The 22808-nt window shown below is 33.7% G+C and overlaps 1 protein-coding gene across 31 annotated transcripts in view; it reads left to right on the top strand.

Moving 5' to 3' along the window:
* mcf2l2 (MCF.2 cell line derived transforming sequence-like 2) overlaps positions 1-22808 on the top strand; it is a 194993-nt gene that overhangs the window by 132945 nt on the left and 39240 nt on the right. For all 31 annotated transcript variants that reach the window (XM_087273338.1, XM_087273326.1, XM_087273322.1 and 28 more), the window contains exons 22-26: positions 1997-2218; positions 14800-14892; positions 15289-15367; positions 15790-15844; positions 22442-22539. In XM_087273338.1, the coding sequence (XP_087129464.1) occupies positions 1997-2218; positions 14800-14892; positions 15289-15367; positions 15790-15844; positions 22442-22539 (547 nt within the window). The remainder of the gene's footprint in view (positions 1-1996; positions 2219-14799; positions 14893-15288; positions 15368-15789; positions 15845-22441; positions 22540-22808) is intronic.

Raw genomic sequence — 22808 nt, 5'->3', positions numbered from 1 at the left:
CATAATAGCAGCAGAGCTTTTATTATGCCAAAGTCCATATTAGGCTGGTCACAATAATCAATATATCCACTTATTGCACAACATATGGATCTCAATCATTTTTGGTGACGCAATATATATCGCCCATACATTTAAAAAAAAAAAATAAATACTATATATATTCTAGCAACATTTTTGCTGACTGTGCAACATCTCTATCTCTATTGGAGGTGTCAGTGTCAGCAAAAATAAATTAATATAGTATATTTTTTATGTGGGTATCTGACAACTAAAAACAGATCTGGTATCAGATAGCACAGCCTCTATTACTCTTGATTTTGCATTTATTATTATTGGCTTGTTTATGATGTTCATTTCCACATTCTGATTCCAATGCCTCATTTTTTAATTGTTAAAATGACTTTAAGTACATTAAATATTCTGAAGAATGAAATAGTATGTGTTCTTAGGGGAGTGTACTTGTATTGTGATGATATTATATTGTACATCTGGCATTATAAAATGGTCTTAAAATGACAATAATATTGTTTATCACAATGTGTTTTAGTGCTATATGTTGTACAACAAAAAATAGGTACTGTGACAGGCCTCGTCCTTAATTTTATCATACGACACTGTAATAGTATCTGTGAAATTAGCAGTATTTTTTAAATACCTTTTTAAGGATTTTTTTATACATTTGCACAAAACAGTAAAAACAAACAGTCAACAACAACAAAACAAAATATACAAACAAATATCCCTGACACTACTTTCCCTTTTGTGGCTTTAACAGAAGATATACATAGCTAATAGTCTGAAAACATTAAAGTCATCAAGGGTCACACAAATGCACAGCAAGTGTACATATAGGGTGCATACACAACTTCAATACAGTAATGACGCACAAATAAATAAATGAAAGGAAAAAAAATTAAATGCAAAAAGATATTCGAGACATATAAATAGTGAACTATTCAGTGTGTAATGAAAGGAAGGTTCTGTATACCTTTATTACAAGCACAGCCATTGTGAAATGCATTACAAGGTTACAGTGAGATAAAGAGGAATGATAAAAAAATGAAATTAAATTTAAGAAAGGGGTGGGGGTTCTTTTGTGATTATATGAGATTAAATATCCTTCTACTCTAAAAAATTATAAATTGTCAACGTATGTAAGAAAGGGAGACCTTAGCTGCGTCCTAAATCGCATATTTATGCACTATTCTATGCCATTTTGTAGTATAAATAGTGTAAGTAATGCGTTCACACTGAAAACTCCGCTACAATGAAGTGTGTAATAATGGACACTTCACGCACTCAGCGACAGCAGGTTTGCTTATGTAGCGGAAGGGGCGGAGCTATCGGACGCACATGTTGAATAACTTTATTTATTTGGATGGTGAAAGCTAAATTCTCCTCAGAGAATTAATTTTCTCAGAGCAGAAAATTAAGCTCAGAGCAGATTAATTTTTTTGGACTCTACCACTTGTCTTTTTTGTCCAATAACGCTCAGGATCTTTTAAAAATTTTTAAATGACTGTCTTACTGCGTCCAACTTCGGCAGCAATGATTTGCTGTGAGAGCCCTTGCTTGTGCAGTTTAACAATCCTGCCACGTTCTAAAAGAGAAAGCCTTTTTGCCTTAGCCATCTAAAGATCTTGAGAGTGTTACAGACCGAAGGAAAACTACAACAAAGCCAGTTTTGCACAGAATTAAACTTTTTAAGGCTCTGGTCCTATACTTTTGATCAGCTGATTCGAGCCTGTTTGAGTTTAAATGCAATTTTCATTTAATTACCTACTCTCCGTTTTTTGTACATGTTGCATCTGTGTCTTCATTTGGCATTTCAAAGCAGTACTTACAACGTGATTACGGTACACCAGTGCAAAATGTGAATACTTTAAATGTTTCACCCGGTCTTAAGATTTTGTTCAGGAGTGAAAATAATTTGAACAAGCAGCAAAATATAATATAATATTGTATTAAGTCTTGTGTTGGATTTTGTGTTTTTCAGGGCAGTTTGAATGATCTGGGGAAACTGCTTATGCAGGGGTCGTTTAACGTCTGGACAGACCATAAGAAAGGCCATAGTAAGGTGAAGGACTTGGCACGCTTCAAACCCATGCAGAGACATCTCTTCCTCTACCACAAAATGATATTGTTCTGCAAGAAACGTGAGGAGATGACTGATGGCCATGAAAAATCCCCTTCCTACAGTTTCAAGCACTCATTAAAGGTGAGAAGGACACCATTAGTAATGCACATTTTAAAGTAGCGCATCAGAAACAAGTGAGAAAAAAAAGGGAAAAAAGCCTTATATCACAAAAAAAGGTTAAATTAGCTTGAGGTGTTTTTTTTTTCTTGTTCTCAAAATGTGAATAATGGAAAATGGAAACACATTTGCAGGATGAATTGTGATGTAGTGAACAATAAGTCGACGTACTGTAACTATTCAGCTGTTTTTGCTGATGGTGTCATTGTTTATTTGGTTACTGGTGTAATTATACCCCAATCAGCCACTCATTGTTAATCAGGTTACTAAGGTAACCATACCACAATCTGCCACTAATTTTTTATCAGGTTACTAGGGTAACCATACCACAATCTGCCCATAGATATATACAGTAGATATCGCATAGGGACCCTGAGCATTCGTCAACAGCGCCGCCACATTGGTACAGTGCTCCCAGGACAAATGTCATTCAACCACACTAGTCAAGACAGTATTATTACGTGAAGATGCGGGACTTTAGCGCTGTCTACGGGTGTAGTAACGAGCAAACAAAGAAAACAAAGCACAAAGGCAAAACATTTCAGAAGTAAGATTAAGTTTTTAAGTTTTTGTATGTTATGAACTTTTGTGCTGAACAGGTAACGTTATTGATGATAATCAATCACTTACTGCATTCACCATAAGGCAAAGTAGCTCCAACTCGCACTAAATACTCAGCTTATGCTAGTTTTGTTGAATAACATCAGCAAACAATGCAAAAGAAATATGACAACAACATGCTGCGGTGCCAGAAACTTGTATTATTGTTGGCTAGTGAACGAGTCGTTCATAAGGGAGATTCATTCACAAACGAATCACTCCCTCCGTCAGTATGAGAAGTGAAAGCAGGAGAGGAGGTGTGTTTCAGGACACGGATTAGATCAAATTTAACAGGGAGGGTAGATAGTACATTTCCGAACACACAAACTTTTTGTCAGGAATGCCAATGTGATCACTGATCCATCAATGTAGAAAAGTGATGTAAAATGATAATTTTCGTAATTGAAAAAATTATTTGCATACTAACATCCAGGAAAACTCCCGATCATAGATATATGTGTATATCTTTGGCTTTGGATGGCCACAGTCCTCCACTGTACCTTGGTCCCGCATTCATTTCAAAGGAGCGCTACCCTGTTCCAAAATGGCGGCTCTATTGACGCATTCCTTCCAATAGACAACAACAGGGTAGGCGACATCTAATGTATATATTTATGCAATCTGCCACTCATTGTTTATCAGGTTACTAGGGTAACCATACCACAATCTGCCACTCAAAACAACTTATTGGAAACACACCTAATTTTAATGTAAAGCATTTTATTACTGTAGGTGCACATTATTATTATTATTATTATAATTATTATTATTATTATTATTATTTTTATTTTTATTTTTATTTGTATTATTATTGATAATAGTAGTAGTAGTATTAGTAGTATATTATTATTATTATTATTATTACTTTTATTATTAATGTTGAAAACAGATGTGCAGCTTGACATTTTTAAGAAAACCCAATTTTATTTTTATAGCATTATTTTTTATTTTTATTATAGCATTATTCTTTATTATAATTTTTTTATGCTTAACATTTAAATGAACAGCATACATATGAAATTGAATTAATTTTAACGGTATAAATGCCTTTACTATATTTTCATAGATTTAAGGGTGCTGTATGTAAGTTTTTTGACTCTTCTAATGTCACGGTTGATGGTGGGGAAAAGGAGCGAGGACTAAAGTGCAGAGAAAATGGGTTTCTGTTTCTAATAAAATAAAATAAAAGGCCAAACACCTACCCCGAGGGGGAAAACATGAACAAAACAATTAAAACAAACTAGTCTGGGTAGGCTGACTCTTATGGTGAACATATTGAACTAATACCTAATAACAGGGAGGGTGGGTTTCCTGTAAGTTTGTCATTACCAGGTTACAAAACTAAAATGATTGATATGTGTCTTGTTATTGCAAGGTGTTTGATAGCACTTAGGGATGTCCCGATCCGATATTGATATCGGAAATTTGTTCGATATCAGTCCAAAAAACTACATCGGACTGCGTTAAAAATCTCTGATATAAGCAGTCCGATACTCTCTTACCTCCGTTACAGCTATTCTATCCAGCAGCGTCCAGAGCGAGCGTGCAAAGCCCACGTGGTCACAACACTGCTTGCTAGCAAAGTCTCTAAGAGTTAACATGCTCTTCACACTAAGTTATGGTGTATTACGATAGAAATCTATTGTGACGGTAGCACACGCTGACGCTATCAACAACGGCACTTCTTTAACGTTACTGGTTTATTTACTTCACGTCAAGCGATCTTTACATTGTTTTGCATAAGGCTGCTAAGCAACATAAGGCACCGAATGGCGACGTAGCACACATCATGCGAGCCTCAATTTCGTCATGGCATATCGTGGTGCATCCAGTGTGATACCTAATTCATCACCAGCGCTTCCCACACATAAGACCCGGTTCTGTTCTGTGTGCTTGAGTTTGTTTGTTTGTTTGTATGTTTGTTTGTTTGTATACTTTATTGTCCCTCAAGGGGAAATTTTCTGTAGACTCACCCAACACTTCAGCAAGTTCTGACACAATAACAATTTAAAAGAATAAGTCAACATGTAAAAGAATTACACACACTATTGTTCAGTGTTCAATAGTCTGAGAAAAGTCTCCGCCACAGACTCGCGGGCTCTGCTGCTGCAGCAGACCTACAGAGACGCGCTGAACACCTGCTCTGACTTTAGCTTTGAGAGGAGCGCGAGGACATGCAGAAAAAAGAAAAGCCTTTTACTAAATAGACTGTTCCAGCTCATTATTTAGGGTGACAATACATTATCTTTTTCCCGGACATGTCCTCTATTTGGGACTTAAATATTGCATTCAGCCAAGATTTCTAAATCGCTGAACATGTCCCGGATTCTGCTTTCTTTAGCTGCGTTTCTACATTATTTTGTATGCAGACTTTCTCAATCTCTCAGCAGCACCAAGACTAGAGAGGGAGCAGATTTGATCTGTCAGTGGTGCACATGGATAGTAGGAGTGAAATTTTTCTTTATTTCATTTTTTTGACTTGAACACTCTGAAAGGAACAGTGTCATGTAAAATGCTAAACAGTTTTTGTTGTTTTCATTGTCTGTGAAATTAGAATAAGAAATCATTCTGTTGCTGAGGGCCATTACAGTTTAAAAGAAAGAATGGTATTACTTTTGGGGCAGAAGGAAAATTTAATTAGAGACATTCCCATGTTTAGCTCTTATTTAAAAAGCCCAGAAAGATAAAGTGCTCTGATAAACAGTGTTAGCTTTGCATACAAGTTTGCAGTTCTCTTTATTTACATTGTCGTACTTTTCCCATGTGGGCAGTAGGGTGGAACCTGTGCAAATATGCAAATATAATGAATTTTGATAAATAAAATTATTCTTAAAAGTCCCATTACTTCAAGTGCTGTGGAGAAAAGGTGTGTTTCAATCTAGCCTCTGCAAGTATTTTTTATGTTAAATATAATATGTGCAATATATATTATTATAAATGAATAATGTTTGGGAACATTTATACAGCCATAATCTTCTTATGATACAAACACGGATGAAATAGCTCTGATCATGTAAATGTTTGTACTAACCATACTGCACATTTTTATTAACTTAATAACTTATTTCTGCTGCCCAGTGTAAAATATATTTTTCAGCTCAACTGGATCAAAAATTCATCAAAAAGCTGTGTAAAATCGAAATTTTGGACACTAAACCTTTAGCAGTTGTTCAATTAACAATATTTTTTCCTATGTTCCTGCTCTCAGCAGTTTCTACTATTTGCTGATGGTAAAAAATAAATAACTAAAGTGACCTTTAATTAGCCTTTTTCACTTTAAAAATGTATTTTTGTTTATTCAATTAAGATATTTTTCAGGGTCTTAATATTTATTCTTGAATTCTTTTTATATATTCTTATGTAATAGTTCACATTTATGCAACCTATAGTTAATAAACTGATTGTTTTTTTTCCATACTTACTGTTGCTGACTTGTTCTTAGTTTGATCTAGCCGTTCATACATTCGACTCAACGAAATAGGTAAAAGTATTCATAGTTTGTGCTGATATCGGATTTATATCGGTATCGGTTCGTACTGATGGCTGCAATATCGGTATCGTATCGGAAGTTAAAATGTTACATCGGGTACATCCCTAATAGCACTCTATTGGAAGAACATAGAAAGTCCATCGATTGATTTTTGGCTGAAAGATTTGACACATTACATTGCACTGAAAAGAATCAATTACAGAGTAAAGGGCAGATTAAAGGAGTACCAATTTTGTATAAACAAATTTGGGATCTGTTTATACAATTTTTGGAACATAACCATACAATGGCACAAAAAAAAAAACTCTTAACGCTATTAGTTAATTGATTGATATATGTATATGTGTATTTTTATATGTGGAATACAGTACATGTTTTTCTTTGCCTTACCTCATGAAAGTGTATTTTCATGCTAAATTTCAAGTGTTTTTTTTTTTTTTTACAATAAAAAATGGAAAAAAATGAAAAAAAAAAAAAAAAAAAAAAACAAGGAGGGTGGGACTAGACAATAGACTGGAGAGCACATGACACACAAGTAACACAAGCCATGTGCTCACATAACACAAGACAAGAACACGAAGCCAGTGAGAGAACTTATTACCCGCATGCTCACATGACAACACTAAATTACGTGGCCACATTGTAAACACCGACCACGTGCTTAGACAACACAAACAGAACGCAAGACACGAGCACACGATAAACAAAGCACCTTACCGTGTGCTCACACATGCGACATGCATGTTCCGATCCCCGCACCAACTGAAAAAGAAACTGACCAGACTGTAGCACTGAGAACGAAGCACCTAGCCGCCAACAAAACAAAAAAACACACCAGGACAAAACAGCACATCTAGAGCATGCACGGACCTCGCTCGCCTGAAGAAGTGGGAGCGCGCACGGCCAGAGTGCGATCACGATGGCTCTCATACAGAAACACACAATGACAGAAAATGAGTGCTCGATCTGAGATAACTCAAACCGAGCATAACCTACATGATATGACTGCCACCAAAACAAGAATTTACAAGACGTGGCAGAACCCTGACATCTTAAGCATAAAAATACCATAATATGTTTGCAGATATTTAAGAAACATGCTAAGTGAATATTCTTGTTTATCTGGAAAACAACGCTTAAGTCAAATATTCTGCTTTGAAAATGTGTTCATTACGTGCTGGAACGTCTGTCTTTGTTTTGGTTCTTTTAACCAGTTTAGCCAATTATATTTCAGCACCCCTTAGTAGAAAACAAAGCATTTGATTAATTCTGTCATGATGGCTCTCATATGTGTCCATAAACTTACATACTGCCCCTTTAAGGTGTCCTTGCTTTATATGAATATAATTTTTTCAGCAACAACAACAAACTATTTTTTTTATGAATCCAAACTATTGAATGGTAGTGTTTCATTCTAGGTGAAAAAATCTACTAAAAATAGACAAAAAAAATGAAGACTTAAAAAATTTGAGTTTACCTGTAAAGTTCACAAACAATTATAATGAAATATCAAGTTACCTCCTGAATTAAACAAGACAATTTACTTCTATTCTTTGTTTATGGATTTGTTGTATTTATTACCAATATCAACAAAAGCCTCTCCAACAACTCAATGCAAATGCAGCTGATTCACATTTTGCCTTTTTTGCAAACTTTGAAAAGATTCACTTCCCATTAAGATGAAAAAAAAAAACAGGTTGTGACTATCAGATCAAACTGCAAAGATTTGTCCATAAAAAAGTATAGTATTGGTGGACACCTGGCTGCACAGAATGAGCTCTATCTAAACTATAGGTTCATCTATAGGTTTATTTTGCCTTTAAACAATGGGGCAACTTTCTTCTTGCTCTGTTTGAGAGCAAATATTTGACACAATTTTCTGGCAACTGATATGATTGTGAATGAATGCAAATATAAATCCCTCCAAGTGGTTCTCAGGAGCTTTTGCATTAAGTGGAGCACGTGCAGTTTTACAGTTCTGTTGACTAAATGGGTGTGCTCTGTTGATCCAGTGTTTATAGTGTAGCTGGAGTCACCCTGGTCATTTGATGAGTTGAACTTTAACGCGTGACAGGCATGATGGTAAAGCTACACAATTAGATAATGACTTTTAAATGTAAGCTTATATTGTGCAGTTATAAACATAATGTAGGGCTGCAAAACAAATGATAAAATTATAATCATATGTTTTTTATTTAGATATCTCTCCTGTGAAAATGGAATTCTTTTTTTAAAAAATATTAATGTTAAACAGAGACATTTTCACATTATTTTCCATAATATCTTTTTGGTTTTGAAAAAAAAAAAAAAAAATATATATATATATATATATATATATATATATATATATATATATATATATATATATATGTATATATATATATATATATATATATATATATATATATATATATATATATATATATATATATATATATATATTTATATATTTGTTTTTTTTTTTTTAGAGTTACTGGAGTAAAAGTTTTTAGAGTTTCTTTTGGAGTTACTGGAATAAAAGATGAATTAAAAAAAAAACTGTTTTAAAATCAGATTGTATTGTGAAGGGAGTGCTGACAATGAAGGTGCGGATCCAAATGCAGGTCTATTAACAAAATGGTCATGCAGGCAACGGTCAACCAGGGTAAATGCATGTATAGGCAATCCAGAGACGTGGCCATTAAACTGGCTAACGGTCAGTACAGCCAGCAAGCAACGTAAACAAACAAACAAGGCGAGTGTCAAAACACGGCAAAGCAAGGCAAGGGAAACGCGTTGCATGGTTCACAGTAACAGTATAACAAGACTCAGGAACTGGCTTGTGTGTCTGTGCTGCTTTTAAAGTCCATGTAATCAGTTCTGAACAGCTTCAGCTGTGTGTTAGCAATCAGCAGGAAAACCGGTACAGGTGTGAATGTGTGGTGCATGACAGGATTTGTAGTCCATATGTTGACTGATTTGTAGTCCTGAGTGAAAGTGAATGATTCCCAGAGATCTACAAGCCTGGATCGCTGGTGATTTTGACAAGTATTATTAGGTTCTTTAATAAATAATTTAACTTGATTGGCTGCAGAACAAACCATTGTTTTTTTTATTAATTATTATTTTTATTTTTTTTACCTAAGGCTGGATGACCAAAATTAAATCACAATATGATCTGATAAAATTTGATATTGACATAATATATAATAAGCCTCCGAAAAATTTGCAAGAACTTTAATGTCTGTACAAGGTCTTGAAATGAATTAACCAACTTCTTCCTATAAAACAATATATTATTTTATAAGTAAAAAACAGTACAAAAATTAATGTTCACCTTTTATTCATATTTAGCCTTCATACAAACAAGAAATGTGAAATAAACATAAATAATTATCAAACATAAAACACTTTTACACCTTTTCTTAATCTTTAAACCATTGATCTTATTCTTCATGTACGAGCGGGCATATCTATTGAAAACTTTTTGGATCAAGACATCCGGTCTCATTCACTTCCATTGTTTTTTAGAGGTTAAAATCAGCTCGCTGTTCTGCTTTTGATGTTGCAAACAAATCTTTTCCTATTTTATTATGCTACATTTTATGCATAGTCATGAACAAACTTGTTTGTAGAACAACTAGTTTGACCATTTTCTGCAGTTAATTATTCCTAGTCATTTCTCCCATAGGCAACTGGATCTTAAGTGCTAAAACAATCACTAAAATGAGTGCACTTCCACAATGAAGAATAAGGTCAATAACTCGGACATTGTTCCTGGGCTCCTTCAGCCATAATAAAGACTAATGAAGAAGGTAATGAAACAAACTAAATAAAAGTGAGAAATAGTTCCAGCTTTTTCGCTTGCTTTTCTAGCGCTGTATTCTTAAATACTGCTGATTGGGCTTAGTGCTCAGCAGAATACACACATTACATACATACACAATTGGCCACTTAATGTGTCTCACACATCAGGCAAAGACAGTGCTGCACACTTTAGTAAGGGCCCATTAATACAATCATTTCAATGGCTGTTTGTAGCTTTGCCAACTAAAGTGAATACACAGTTAATGAGCTTGCATGCACAATGCAGTCATAATTCAAAAGTACCCGTGCATTTAGCGTTTAGCGTGAAAGAGCCATACGGACACGGATAGTGTTGAACACAATAGTGTTGAAAGACGTCTTTGAGTAGATGTATATGAGCTTGACGCAGCTTTTAAATGTTCCAGTGAACGATTTCAGAGCTATAAACAACTACTGCTGACCACTGGCTGGCTGCATATCTATGTGTACAGACACACCCTAAATGTCATTTGCAGTCACACTTAGGTTATAATTTATAACTTAAACTATACGTTTAAATCAGAATATTGGATATGTCCTTAAAAATCATATCACCATTATCTAAAAAAAATTGATTGCGATATATATTAAGAGTTGATTATTGTCCAGCCATTATTTAAACAAAGTGAAAGCATATCCAAGAACACGATAATCTAGACCCATGGAAAGCTGAGCAGGAACAAGTGCATATGTCACATGCATGAAGGTGAACACCAGACAAAGAACAAGTGAAAACGCTGAGGTTAAATACACAAGATAACATAGAGAGGGTGAAGCTAATCAATTGCTGCACGGGTAACCATATAGTAGGAGCAAACAGTGAGTGCAAAGCCAAAGGGGAAACAGGTGCTTCATCTAAAATCAGATACCTTAAGGGATAGTTCACCCAAAAATGACAGTTTATTCACTATTTATTTACCCTCAACTGGTTCCAACCGGTTTTAGTCAACTCTTTTTGACTAAAAGAAGATATTTGGTAGAAAACCAGTAACTATGATCTCCATAGTAGTGTTATTGTAAGTGTCAAAATATTGTCTTTTGTGTTTCACATCTTTTTAACAGTTATACGCTAAACATATCTGTTCCTTTACAGTTTCTGTATTTTGTGATTCAGTGTTTTTTGTTTTGTGATAGTGTTTTTCATTTATTTATGCTTTTAAAATACATTATGGGAGACTGGTCTTTCTTCCAACAACTTTTAACCTAGAAAAGCTTGAAAAAGTTTATTTTATTAACATTTTTATAGGTGAAAGTGATATATTGTCTGGGATGGTGTTGTATATTACCCTACAAAAACCTTGTAATAAACTGCCAGTAAATGTTCTTTTATTTTACAGACTCATTTCTCTATATATTATTTCTCATATTATTTTAAACTATTAAAATGTGTAGAAAAGTTCCTTTGTTAAACTGTAGAATTGAATTTTCAACATTTAAAGTCAACAGAGTAGAGATCAAGGTCCCATAATGCAATTATTGGTACAAAATAGGGTGCAAAATGTGAAAACTGTAAATTGAAAGATATTATTTATGGTGGATAGTTGTAACGGTAGGCACTGGACAATGGACTTGAGGATTCACAAGCAGTTTATTATGAGATTTGTCCGGCAGTTAATGGTCAAACACAGGAGCAAATGAGTACATAAAGGTAATCTTAAAGGCAAGTAACAAGCAAATGGTTGATAGACGTAGGTGGCAGACAACGTAAACAAGGGAACAAGGCAAGAATCAAACACGGAAAGACTATAAACAGGAAATGCTAATGTTACAGGGTATAATCAATAACAATCCATGTGAGTCAATTCATTCTGAGTCAGCTCCCAGCCATGTGTGTGTATAATTAACGGGGATTCCTGAACAGGTGTGTGTGTGTGAGGTGCATGACAGGATATGTAGTTCTTAAAGTGACAAAATTGTAGCCCGGGTAAAATTACATGAGTTTACTAGCAATCTGCAAACCTGGATCGCTATTGATTATGGGTCTGTTCTTCGTACCTTGATTAAATGATCTAAGATAATTTGGCAGATCAAGGATCTTTTAATCTAGATAACTGATCTCTGGCCCATCTGGTTCTTCAAACAAGCTCCTGAATCAGAATAAATTGTCTGGATGAATTGTTCTATTATCCATGTGAGCAAAATCACATAAAAGTCGTAGTAAACGGTTTGTTAAATATGATACGCAATAACTTTCCACCTTTGTTGTGAGCTGCAGGCTTTACACTTTAATGTGTCAAGAGTGTTTAGCTATTTATTTATTTTTATATTTAGAGTGGGTTTTATTTATTAAAGTCCCTTAGGTTTCTTAATTTGACGTAAAAACTTGATGTTTAAATTATTTCTCCATCAAAAAAGCAGTTTGATATCGGTAAAGGTGTCTGCAACTTTTGCAAAGCATCAAATCACCATCAAATTAGCTTTCAAAACATGGTCGTGACTGCATAATTTATTATTCCTTTAAAAAAAACTGTAGAATATTGTGTATGTCTATTCTCATAGACAAATTGTAATAAAGCTATGTTCATAATTTTAAATTGTACTCGTTTGTTTCTAAAAAGTCCATAAACATTCTCTTTGAACCTCTTAAGGAGAACCTCCCTGTGTCAGGTTTTGTACTTTTATTTTGGAGTGCAGATTACAAAATTTATTTAAATATATTTTTAAACTGTATATATTATTAAACCATTTTACTATTTTCCCAAGCGTATATAACCTATAGGTTACTACTGTAAGAAAATATCAGCATACGGTACATACTTTCAGTATTGCCTTTGCTTGAAAAGACCAGATCTAATCCTGTTTATATGACATAAACCTGCTCCCGAACAGGTTTGAGCTGCCAGAACTGTTGCTATGACTCTTAGATGACTTTTGAAGAACAAAACGATTCTTAATCTTGTCAAATAGTCAATAACCAAATCCAGCTAATTGAGTAATCCACGCACAAAAAACCTTGTGACAATAGTATTTGCAAACAGTAGGAAGATTTACTTGGATAACTTAATTCCTACACTGAGATTCTAAAGTGTGCATTAGTTGGACACATTACTTTTAACATTTATGAATAGAAACTAGTATAAATAAATTAAATGGCGATTGACGCTGGTAGATCATCCAATAATGAAACAAAATTACAGATGACATACTTTTGAGTTTTATTTGCTACCTAATTTTGTACCACAGTATTTACAATGTGATTTTTAATAGTTGTCAAGAAAGTTTTATTTCAAATGTAAAAAAAATACATAAGCAAAGAAACAATAAAAACACTTATGAAAGTTAAACAAATTATCATCGCAAATTGAGAACCTCTTATTTTATTTTAATAAAGTAAGCAGATTTCTTTGAAGTTTTCTGTGACATGATTTAATAGGCTATTAGGAAATGACCCTTAAAAATGCAGCACTTCTGAATTTTATTCATGCTACTTTTTTTGTTCATATAACAATACATAGATTGCCCTTTTTAATGGTCATGAAGGAAGTTCTAATTCAAATATAAAACTTACTCAGAAAGGACATGATTAAGTCAGGAAATGAGCACATAAACAAGAACAGAAAAAACACTTACAGCATGAGACATGACAAAGAAATCATAACAAATCGGGAACCGCTATTTTATTTATGCAGAAGAATGCAGATGCCTGTGACACTTTTTGGGACTGATTTGACTCATATGATTTACATGGAAGTTAAACTGATTAAAAATAAACAAATAAAAATTAGCAAAAAAAAAAAGGCAAACGGAAAACATGTGTTTAATATTAAAATAAACTAACATCATAACTAACTGGTCCTATTAACAACAATTAAAAAAACTAAACAATAAAAAAAAACACCAAGTAAATAATAATAATTATTATTATTAATATTAGCTTGAATATACAATATACACAATGAATGTAATCCTGCTAACTGACCAAAAAATATAATATGTGAGCTTATAATTACAATTATATATATATAATTAAATAATAATTATTAAAAGCCTGTGTGCTGATCTGCAGAGGAACAAGGGCATTTCAGCACCACCTACATGTGTATAAGGAACTTTAAAGTCATTTAAACTAAAAAATCTAGCCAAAAGCTTGTGAGCAAAAGCAAAGCAAAACCGAAAACAGCCATTTTCTTAATTTTCCTCTTTTTTTTTTTTTTGAAAATGGATAAAGAATGGATGAAAGATACCCTGATTATTTATTTGTGTGGCTCAAAAAAATAAATAAACAAACCGAAAATAGAAAATGGGAAATTAGCATTTTTTTATAAAGTCTAACTTCTTATTGTATTACACATTTAGAACAAGAATGTAAGGATATTAAAGATCATAATGGAGCTCCAAAATACTAAACAATAATGATTTTTAAATATTTATAATTTACCACTGTCATTTATTTCTAATGATTACAAAATTAAGTGATATGAAAAATAACTGTATTGTATTATTTATTTCTGTCCGTTTTTGAGTTGCTGCCCATTAATTAAAAGCCGCTGTTATATAAAAATGACCAATAAAATCCAGCACAATCCTGCAAAAAATTATGAACAGTAAACTATATGGGTGTTCAAAACATTTCAAAACATAATACACTTACACAAGTGAGAAACGGACAATTGTGTTCTTTTTCCCCCAGATGGGCTCAGTGGGAATCACAGAAAATGTAAAGGGAGACATCAAGAAGTTTGAAATCTGGTACAATGGCAGAGAAGAAGTTTACATCATTCAGGTATGATTTTTTTGTAGTCTAAATAATAATAATAAATAAAAAATCGAGAGGTGTCTGTATGCAGACCTGGTGCTGTGCAATCTACTCTGCATTGCAATGCTTTTTAAAGCACTCACCTAACCCCACCCCTAACCCTACCCGTCACAGTGACGCAACTCCCTCCATTAAGTGCATTTCATCGCTGAGTGATGCAATCTCAGCTTGCATTATAAAGCCTGCATCCAGATACTATTGAAAAAATCAGAGTTGCTGGGCAACTTAGAAATGCCCTATCAGCATCTATTCTATATTGTTATCATGTTATTCCATTTGTTATCCATGAGAGGGAACTGTTGTCCCATAACAGGATGGTTTTCCCTTGTCCCAGCATATGTCTGTTCATGTCTTTTCTGTCAGGCCCCGTCCATGGACGTGAAGAACACGTGGGTATCAGAAATCCGCAAAGTCTTAACAAGCCAGCTGGAAGCCTGCCGAGGTATTTCTTTGCAATCCTCCCAAACACTCCCCATCAGTCTCGGGATGAACTAAACTTGAACTAAAACAGCCATTTAAGGCCAACATTAATTGTAAACTCCATATGACATCCTTAAACAAACCTTCACCCTTCAAAACCTTACACGTTTCATCTCAGTGCTTAGAAACAGCCAAAGAGATTGGGCTTTGCTGTGAGTCTGATATCTGATGTCTGTTTATAAGGCTAAGATGTTTCTGAAGATTTCATGGTTTAAAGGTTCATTGGTATTGAAATTATCATCAAAGACCAAACAAATCCTGAAGGTTTTTTTGTGGTCATGCTTTATCCTGTATATAGTATATCAACATTGACTAGCCTTTGTATGACCCCCCTCTCTCTCTCTCTCTCTCTCTCTCTCTCTTGTTCTCTCTCTTGTGGCACAGAAGCCAGTCAGCTCCATCAGAAGATTACAGAGAACATCTACCATGCCCCCATGAGGTACCTTTTTTTGCAATCATGCATAGTTAAAAGGTTAGTTCACAGAAAAGGGATGTTGAAAAGTTCATTCAAAGTCCGTTCATCTTCAGAATACATATTAAAATTATGTATTATTTTTGAAAAACACTGTACAAGCCATGATCTTAATGAATTCAAACAAAAACTGAGTCCCTCTACTCCTTTGAATTTACAGCTTCTTAATGTAGTTAACCAGTTGAAAGCTACACTTTTTAACAAAGCACCTGGTCAAGATGGCACTTGCGGAATAACACCTAAACACTGTGCAGAGCAACTCAGTGTAGTATTTCATTCATTGTTTCAGGCGTCCCTGAATCAAGCAGTGGTTCTTCACTTTTGAAAAACATCTAACATAATACCTATTCCAAAGAGAGAGAAATCAAATTCCTTTAATGATTTTAGGCACATAGCCTTAACAGTCTTGGTTATGAAAGCCTTAGAGAGGGAGGTTAAGTTACATCCGCTGACAGAAACTGATCATCTGTTGAATTCTTTGCAGTTTGCATATCGCACAAAAAGATGTCTAAATGATGCAAAGCTTTTCCTTCTAAATACTGTACATCAACACTTAGAGAGTAGAGGTGTTCTGGCAAGAATGCTATTTGTGGACTTCCTCGGCATTTAATATTGTGAACCCTTTTATTTTAGCAAAGAAACTTGGAGATGAATTTGATGTGAGTCATGGTTTGTTTTTATGGATCTTGACCTGCAGGCAGCAGAGAGTCGTGTTGAACGGAGTGCTTTCAGACATGCTTTCTACATCAATAGGATCTCCGCAGGGTTGTGTACTGTCCTCAATTCTTTTTATATTATACACAAGTGAATGTCTTATAGCACTAAAGACAATTGTCATATAATCAAATATGATGACGACACAGTTTTAAAAAAAAATTAAATCCTTGTTAACAATTACAGATTGTTCTGATGGCGTTAATCATAATGAGTTTTTTAAGTGTTGCAAAGAAGCTGAACTACAACTGAGTATCACAAAACCGAAAGAGATGGTAATTGATTTTAGAAAAAAATGCATTAGAAGTGAAACCAGTGTGTTTTAACGGAAAACAAGTTGAAAGAGTACAGAAATATAAGTATTTAGGGACAATATTTGATACCAAATTAAAGTTCCAGCAGAATTCAGAAGCTGTTGCTAAGAAAGTGCATCAGAGAATGTATGTTCTTAGAAAACTGAACTCTTTCTGTGTAGAAAAACTTATACTGAGAACTTTTTATAACACCTACTGTTGAAGTCAGAATTATTAGCCCCCCTGAATTATTCGGCCCCATGTTTATTTTTTCCCCAATTTCTATTTAACGGAGAGCAGATTTTTTTTCAACACATTTCTAAACCTAATAGGGTAACACTTTATAATAACTACACACTATAAATCATTTATTTAGCATTAGCAAATAGTGAACTCATTATCTGTTAAGCATTAACTCTACATTAATAAACATTAGTAAGCAGTTTATAACTGCAGCTACAAAATCTCTATTCTTGACTTATAAGCACCTATATAATGTGTTTAATGATTGTATTTTCATACTTAGTTAATGATTTATATTTCATTAATAAATTAAGTATCGCATTATTTACAAACCAGTTGTATTTAAGAGTAGTTGAGGGTGTTTAGGATCATTCAGAATGAGTTAGTAAATGATTAATCAACTATTGAAATCAACGTTTATATGTCTTATTATTCAGGCATATTCTAATGGTTACTATATATGATAATAAATGCTTTATTAACTCAACATTATGCAGTTTTGTGACTTAATCTAAAGTGAGGACTATTCATGCTTTATAAATCCCTTATAAATGACAAGTAAAGGCTCAGTTAAATTCTTAACAGGAAGAATGACATTATTCATTTCTATTCATTTAAAGATACACAAATGAAACTGTAATGCAGATGAAACATAAATCTTTGCAACCTGATCTAAAATAAAATCACTGTAGAGTTTAAACATTGCATCTTATTTTATTGTTTACTTATTATATTGTTGTTGTTTTATCCAGTTGGATGTCTTATTTTGACACTCCTGTTATTTGGCAAAGTTTAAACTTTACAGTAATTTTACTTTTTAGAAAAGATTGCACAGATTATCGTTTATTTGATTCTGAGCCTTTATTTGTCATTTATAAGGGATTTATAAAGCATAAATAGTCCTCACTTTAGATTAGCTCACAAAACTGCATCAAGTTGAGTTAATAAAGCATTTAATATCATTTTAGTTAACTATTACTATATGCCTGAATAATTTCTAATTATAAATGTTGATTTCAATAGTTGATTAATCATTTACTAACTCATTCTGAACAATCCTAAAAACCCTCAACTACTCTTAAATACAACTGGTTTGTAAATAATTCGATACTTAATTTAGTAATGAAATATAAATCATTAACTAAGTATGAAAATACAATCATTAAACACATTATATAGGTGCTTATAAGTCAAGAATAGAGCATTTGTAGCTGCAGTTATAAACTGCTTACTAATGTTTATTAATGTAGAGTTAATGCTTAACAGATAATATGTTCACTATTTGCTAATGCTAAATAAATGATTTATAGTGTGTAGTTATTATAAAGTGTTACCCATAATAGTTTTAATAACTCATCTCTAATAACAGATTTATTTTATCTTTGCCATGATGACTGTAAATAATATTTGACTAGATATTTTTCAAGACACTTCTATACAGCTAAAAGCGACATTTAAAGGTTTAACCCTCTGGGGTCTGAGGGTGTTTTGGGGCTCTGGAGAAGTTTTGACATGCACTGACATTTGTGTTGTTTTCAGTATCTTCAAAACATGTAAATGTCTAAAGTGTAATAACACTGCAAACAGCACAAGTTTGGCTACCAAAATATCGAAGCAGAATGTTTGTATGTGTTTGTGTTTTTGAGAAAGAAACGTTTATGCGTGGTGAGTGAAAAACTAAAAAATTTAAGTCATTGAAACAAGGCCATTGTTACGTGATGGGATGCTGTAACATTTAACTGAGACAGGTGTAATGTGTGCGACAGATCAAGAATGAGGCAAAGATCAATTACTCTTATTTAAGCTTTTTACTCAATAATTGAAACAATATGTAACCAATAATAAATGGGGGACAAAAAGGAATAATTATTATCTTTAAACAAAAACAACGAGTGTAAGCCAAATCAAAGAAATTAACAAAACAAAACAATCCTTAAATCTAAAGTCTAAACTAGGCGTCAAAAAGAAACACAAAATAAAAATCGAGATCTTCAGTGTATACGAAACCCGAACTAAACTAATTAAACTACAAAACTCAAAATGCACAGGTGGCAAAACACTCAAACTAATCTAAAAAAACATCAATCTAAACTTAAACAAACCGGATTCGTTTGCAGTTCGTCAAAGCTTAGTTTAGAATCACACAACAACCATCATATTATGTTACTCAAAGCCAACGAAGTTCAACAAGCAAACTCGAATCGAACAAATTGCGTGGAGCACAAAGGGTACGCCGAGGCAGAGCGCACACCACTGTTTTGTTTTGTTGCCCTCTGGAAGAAGGTTAAGAATTATTAAATGCTCTTCCAACATATATAAATTTACCTTTGTTCCAGAGGCAATAAGGCTTTACAACTTTTCAAAGATGAACAAAGCTTTCGGGAGTTGGAAATGACACGTCAAATAATTAATTACAGAATATATACAGTTAGGTCCATACATTTTTGACATTTTTTAGCTCTCTAGACCAACACAATTGATTTGAAATGAAACGAACAAGATGTGCTTCAATTGCAGACTGTCTTAATTTTCTATTTACATCCAAATCAGGGTCCAAAAGTAATTGGACGATTGGCTTCTAAGCTGTTCCATGCTAGGTGTGTGTTAATCCCCTTATTATCCCAATTACAATGAGCAGATAAAAGGTCCAGAGTTAATTTCAAGTGTGCTGTTTGCATTTAGAATCTGTTACTGTCAACTCTCAAGATGAGATCCAAAGAGCTGTCACTATCAGTCAAGCAAGGCATCATTAGGCTGAAAAAAGCTAAACAAACCGATCAGAGAGAGAACAAAAACATTAGGCGTGGCCAAAACAACTGTTTGAAACATTCTTAAAAAGAAAGAACGCACCAGTGAGCTCAGCAACACAAAAAACTCAGAAGAAAACGGAAAACAACTGTGGTAAATGACCAAAGAATTCTTTTCCTTGTGAAAAAAACACCCTTTACAACAGTTGGCCAGATTAAAAAAATACTCTCCAAGAGATAGGTGTATGTGTGTCAAAGTCAACATTCAGAGAAGACCTCAACAGAGTGAATACAGAGGGTTCACCACAAGATGTAAACCACTGGTGAGCCTCAAAAACAGGAAGGCCAGGTTAGAGTTCTAAAAAGCCTTCACAGTGTTGAAACAACATCCTATGAGATTAAGGTCAACTTGTACCAGAGTGATGGAAAGAGAAGAGTATGGAGAAGGAAAGGAAAGGAACTGCTCATGATCCTAAGCAGTGAAGCGGTGGTAGTAGTGACAGGTTGTGGGCATGTATGACTGTTAATGGAACTGTGTTACTGGCAAAATCTTCTGCTCAAAATTAAGCCAAATACTTCAGAACTCATCGGACGGTGCTTCACAGTGCAGATGGAGAATGACCCAAAGCACACTGCAAAAGCAACCAAAGAGTTTTTGAAGGGAAAGAAGTGACCTGACCTGAACCCGATTGAGCATGCATTTCACTTGCTGAAGACAAAACCGAAGGAAAAATGCCCCAAGAACAAGCAGGAACTGAAAACAGTTGCTGTAGAGGCCTGGCAGAGCACCACCAGGAATGAAACCCAGTGTCTGGTGATGTCTATGCGTTCCAGACTTTAGGCTGTAATTGACTGCAAAGGATTTGCAACCAAGTATTAAAAAGGAAAAGTTTGATGTATGATTGTTATTCTGTCCAATTACTTTTGGGCCCTTAACAAGTGGGAGGCACATGTAAGCTGTTGTAATTCCTAAAGTGTTCACCTGATTTTGATGTAAATACCCACAAATTAAAGCTGAAAAAAGGTTACAATTGTGTTGAAATGTATGGACATAACTGTATATTTTTAGTGACCTAACAAATTAATTTTATTGTGTGGATGGCAAAATCTGATTTCAAAACAGATGACTCACTCTTATTTTAAAAACTGTTTTATAGAAATGTATGAATCATTTTTAACCAGATAATGTATAGCCCAGGATTGGAGACTACAAAACCAAGACAATAACATATCAACTGTATTCATATGAAACTCCAAGTACACTTTTGTGTAGTTACTTATTAGTAAACGTGTATCCTGATTCAATGCAGAAAAGAAGAAGGAAACAAACAAAGTTGTTTATATGTTTTTTTCGTGCACAAAAGTGTTGTCGGACCTACAGACACAGAAGTTGCATCTCAACTTGTATACTATTACAACTGCATCTATATTGTTATGACATAAAAAGAACTCGAATGTGGTTTTATATACTCTTTAGATGATTTTAACGAATTAAATAAAAGCTTTTGTATTCAAACTAAAAGTGCTGTAAATAACAGCAAATCAATTACGGAGTCATTGAATAAGTTTCTTAAATTCATTCACAGCAGGTGATTCATTCAGTATTGAAACACTGCTTAGTTGCTCAGAAACCCGTGCTGTAACTTTTTTTATTTTTTTGTGGTGGATTCGTGAGAATTTATTTTCACCACTGAAATAGAGCAAAAACTATACTACACACATATATGTATTTATACACACAGTTGGAGTCAGAATTATTAGCCCCATTTGAATGTTAAACTGATAAAAAAAATTCTTCTGGAGAAAGTCTTATTTGTTTTATTTTGGCTAGAATTAAAGTAGTTTTTAATTTTTTAAAACAATTTTAAGGTCAAAATTATTAGCCCTTTTAAGGTATATTTTTTTTCAATAGTCTACAGAACAAACCATCATTATACAATAACAATAACTATTTACCCTAACCTGCCTAGTTAATCTAATTAACTTAGTTAAGGCTTTAAATGTCATTTTAAGCTGTATAGAAGTGTCTATATATAAAAAATATCAAGTAAAATATTATTTACTGTCATCATGACAAAGATAAAATAAATCAGTTATTAAAACTATTATGTTTAGAAATGTGTTGAAAAAAAATCTGCTCTCCATTAAGCAGAAATTGGGGAAAAAAACTAAACAGGGGGGCTAATAATTCTGACTTCAACTGTATATATATGATCTCATGAGAAAACGTAAGTATTTTACGTTTTGCCAGGTAAGTGGCTACGATTTTAAAAAGGAGGCGTGGCACCTAACCCCACCCTTAAACCCAACCGTCATTGGGGGATGAGCAAATCGTACTGAATATATATATATAGTAAAGTAACTAAATACTATAAAGCTATATAAGTATATGTAAAATATAGTTTATTCTTGTGATGATGAAGTTTAATTTTCAGGATCACTACTCCAGTCTTGAGTGTTGCATTTTTAGAAACAATATTAATATGTTGATTTTCTGCTTGAGATACACATTCATAGTCTGAATCCCTGAATCTGTTTTTCACCATTGACTTTGCTTTCATTGACAGAAATATGCGTAAAACGGCCCTCAGACAGTCCGACTCTTCCAGTCCTGAAACAGGCTACAGACGCAGTGACTCGGGTCCAAATATGCGTCAGAAACGAGGTAAGAGCCATAATAAAAATCTTATCCAAACAGTTACAACCTTCCGTTTCTCTAACCATCCAGTCAATCAAGTCTAATCCTTCTTAAGAGCCATGGTCATCAAGCTCTCCGGATTTGCAGTCATTTGCAGGGAAGACTTTTTATCCTAAAGCTGTTGTCTGTCATCTCTTTCCAACTTATTTTTTGATCATGTAGTGCATTTACCTTAATTACGCCATTATCTCTGCCGTAATGGTTGTAAAAATGCTAGCAGGTAATTGGTTGCCGGT

The sequence above is a fragment of the Danio rerio genome, chromosome 11 (genome assembly GCF_052040795.2).
Source record: "Danio rerio strain M-AB ecotype USA chromosome 11, GRCz13ab, whole genome shotgun sequence".
Lineage (NCBI taxonomy): Eukaryota > Metazoa > Chordata > Actinopteri > Cypriniformes > Danionidae > Danio > Danio rerio.
Note: the sequence above shows the minus strand (reverse complement) of the source record. Positions and strands in the feature narration are given on the sequence as shown.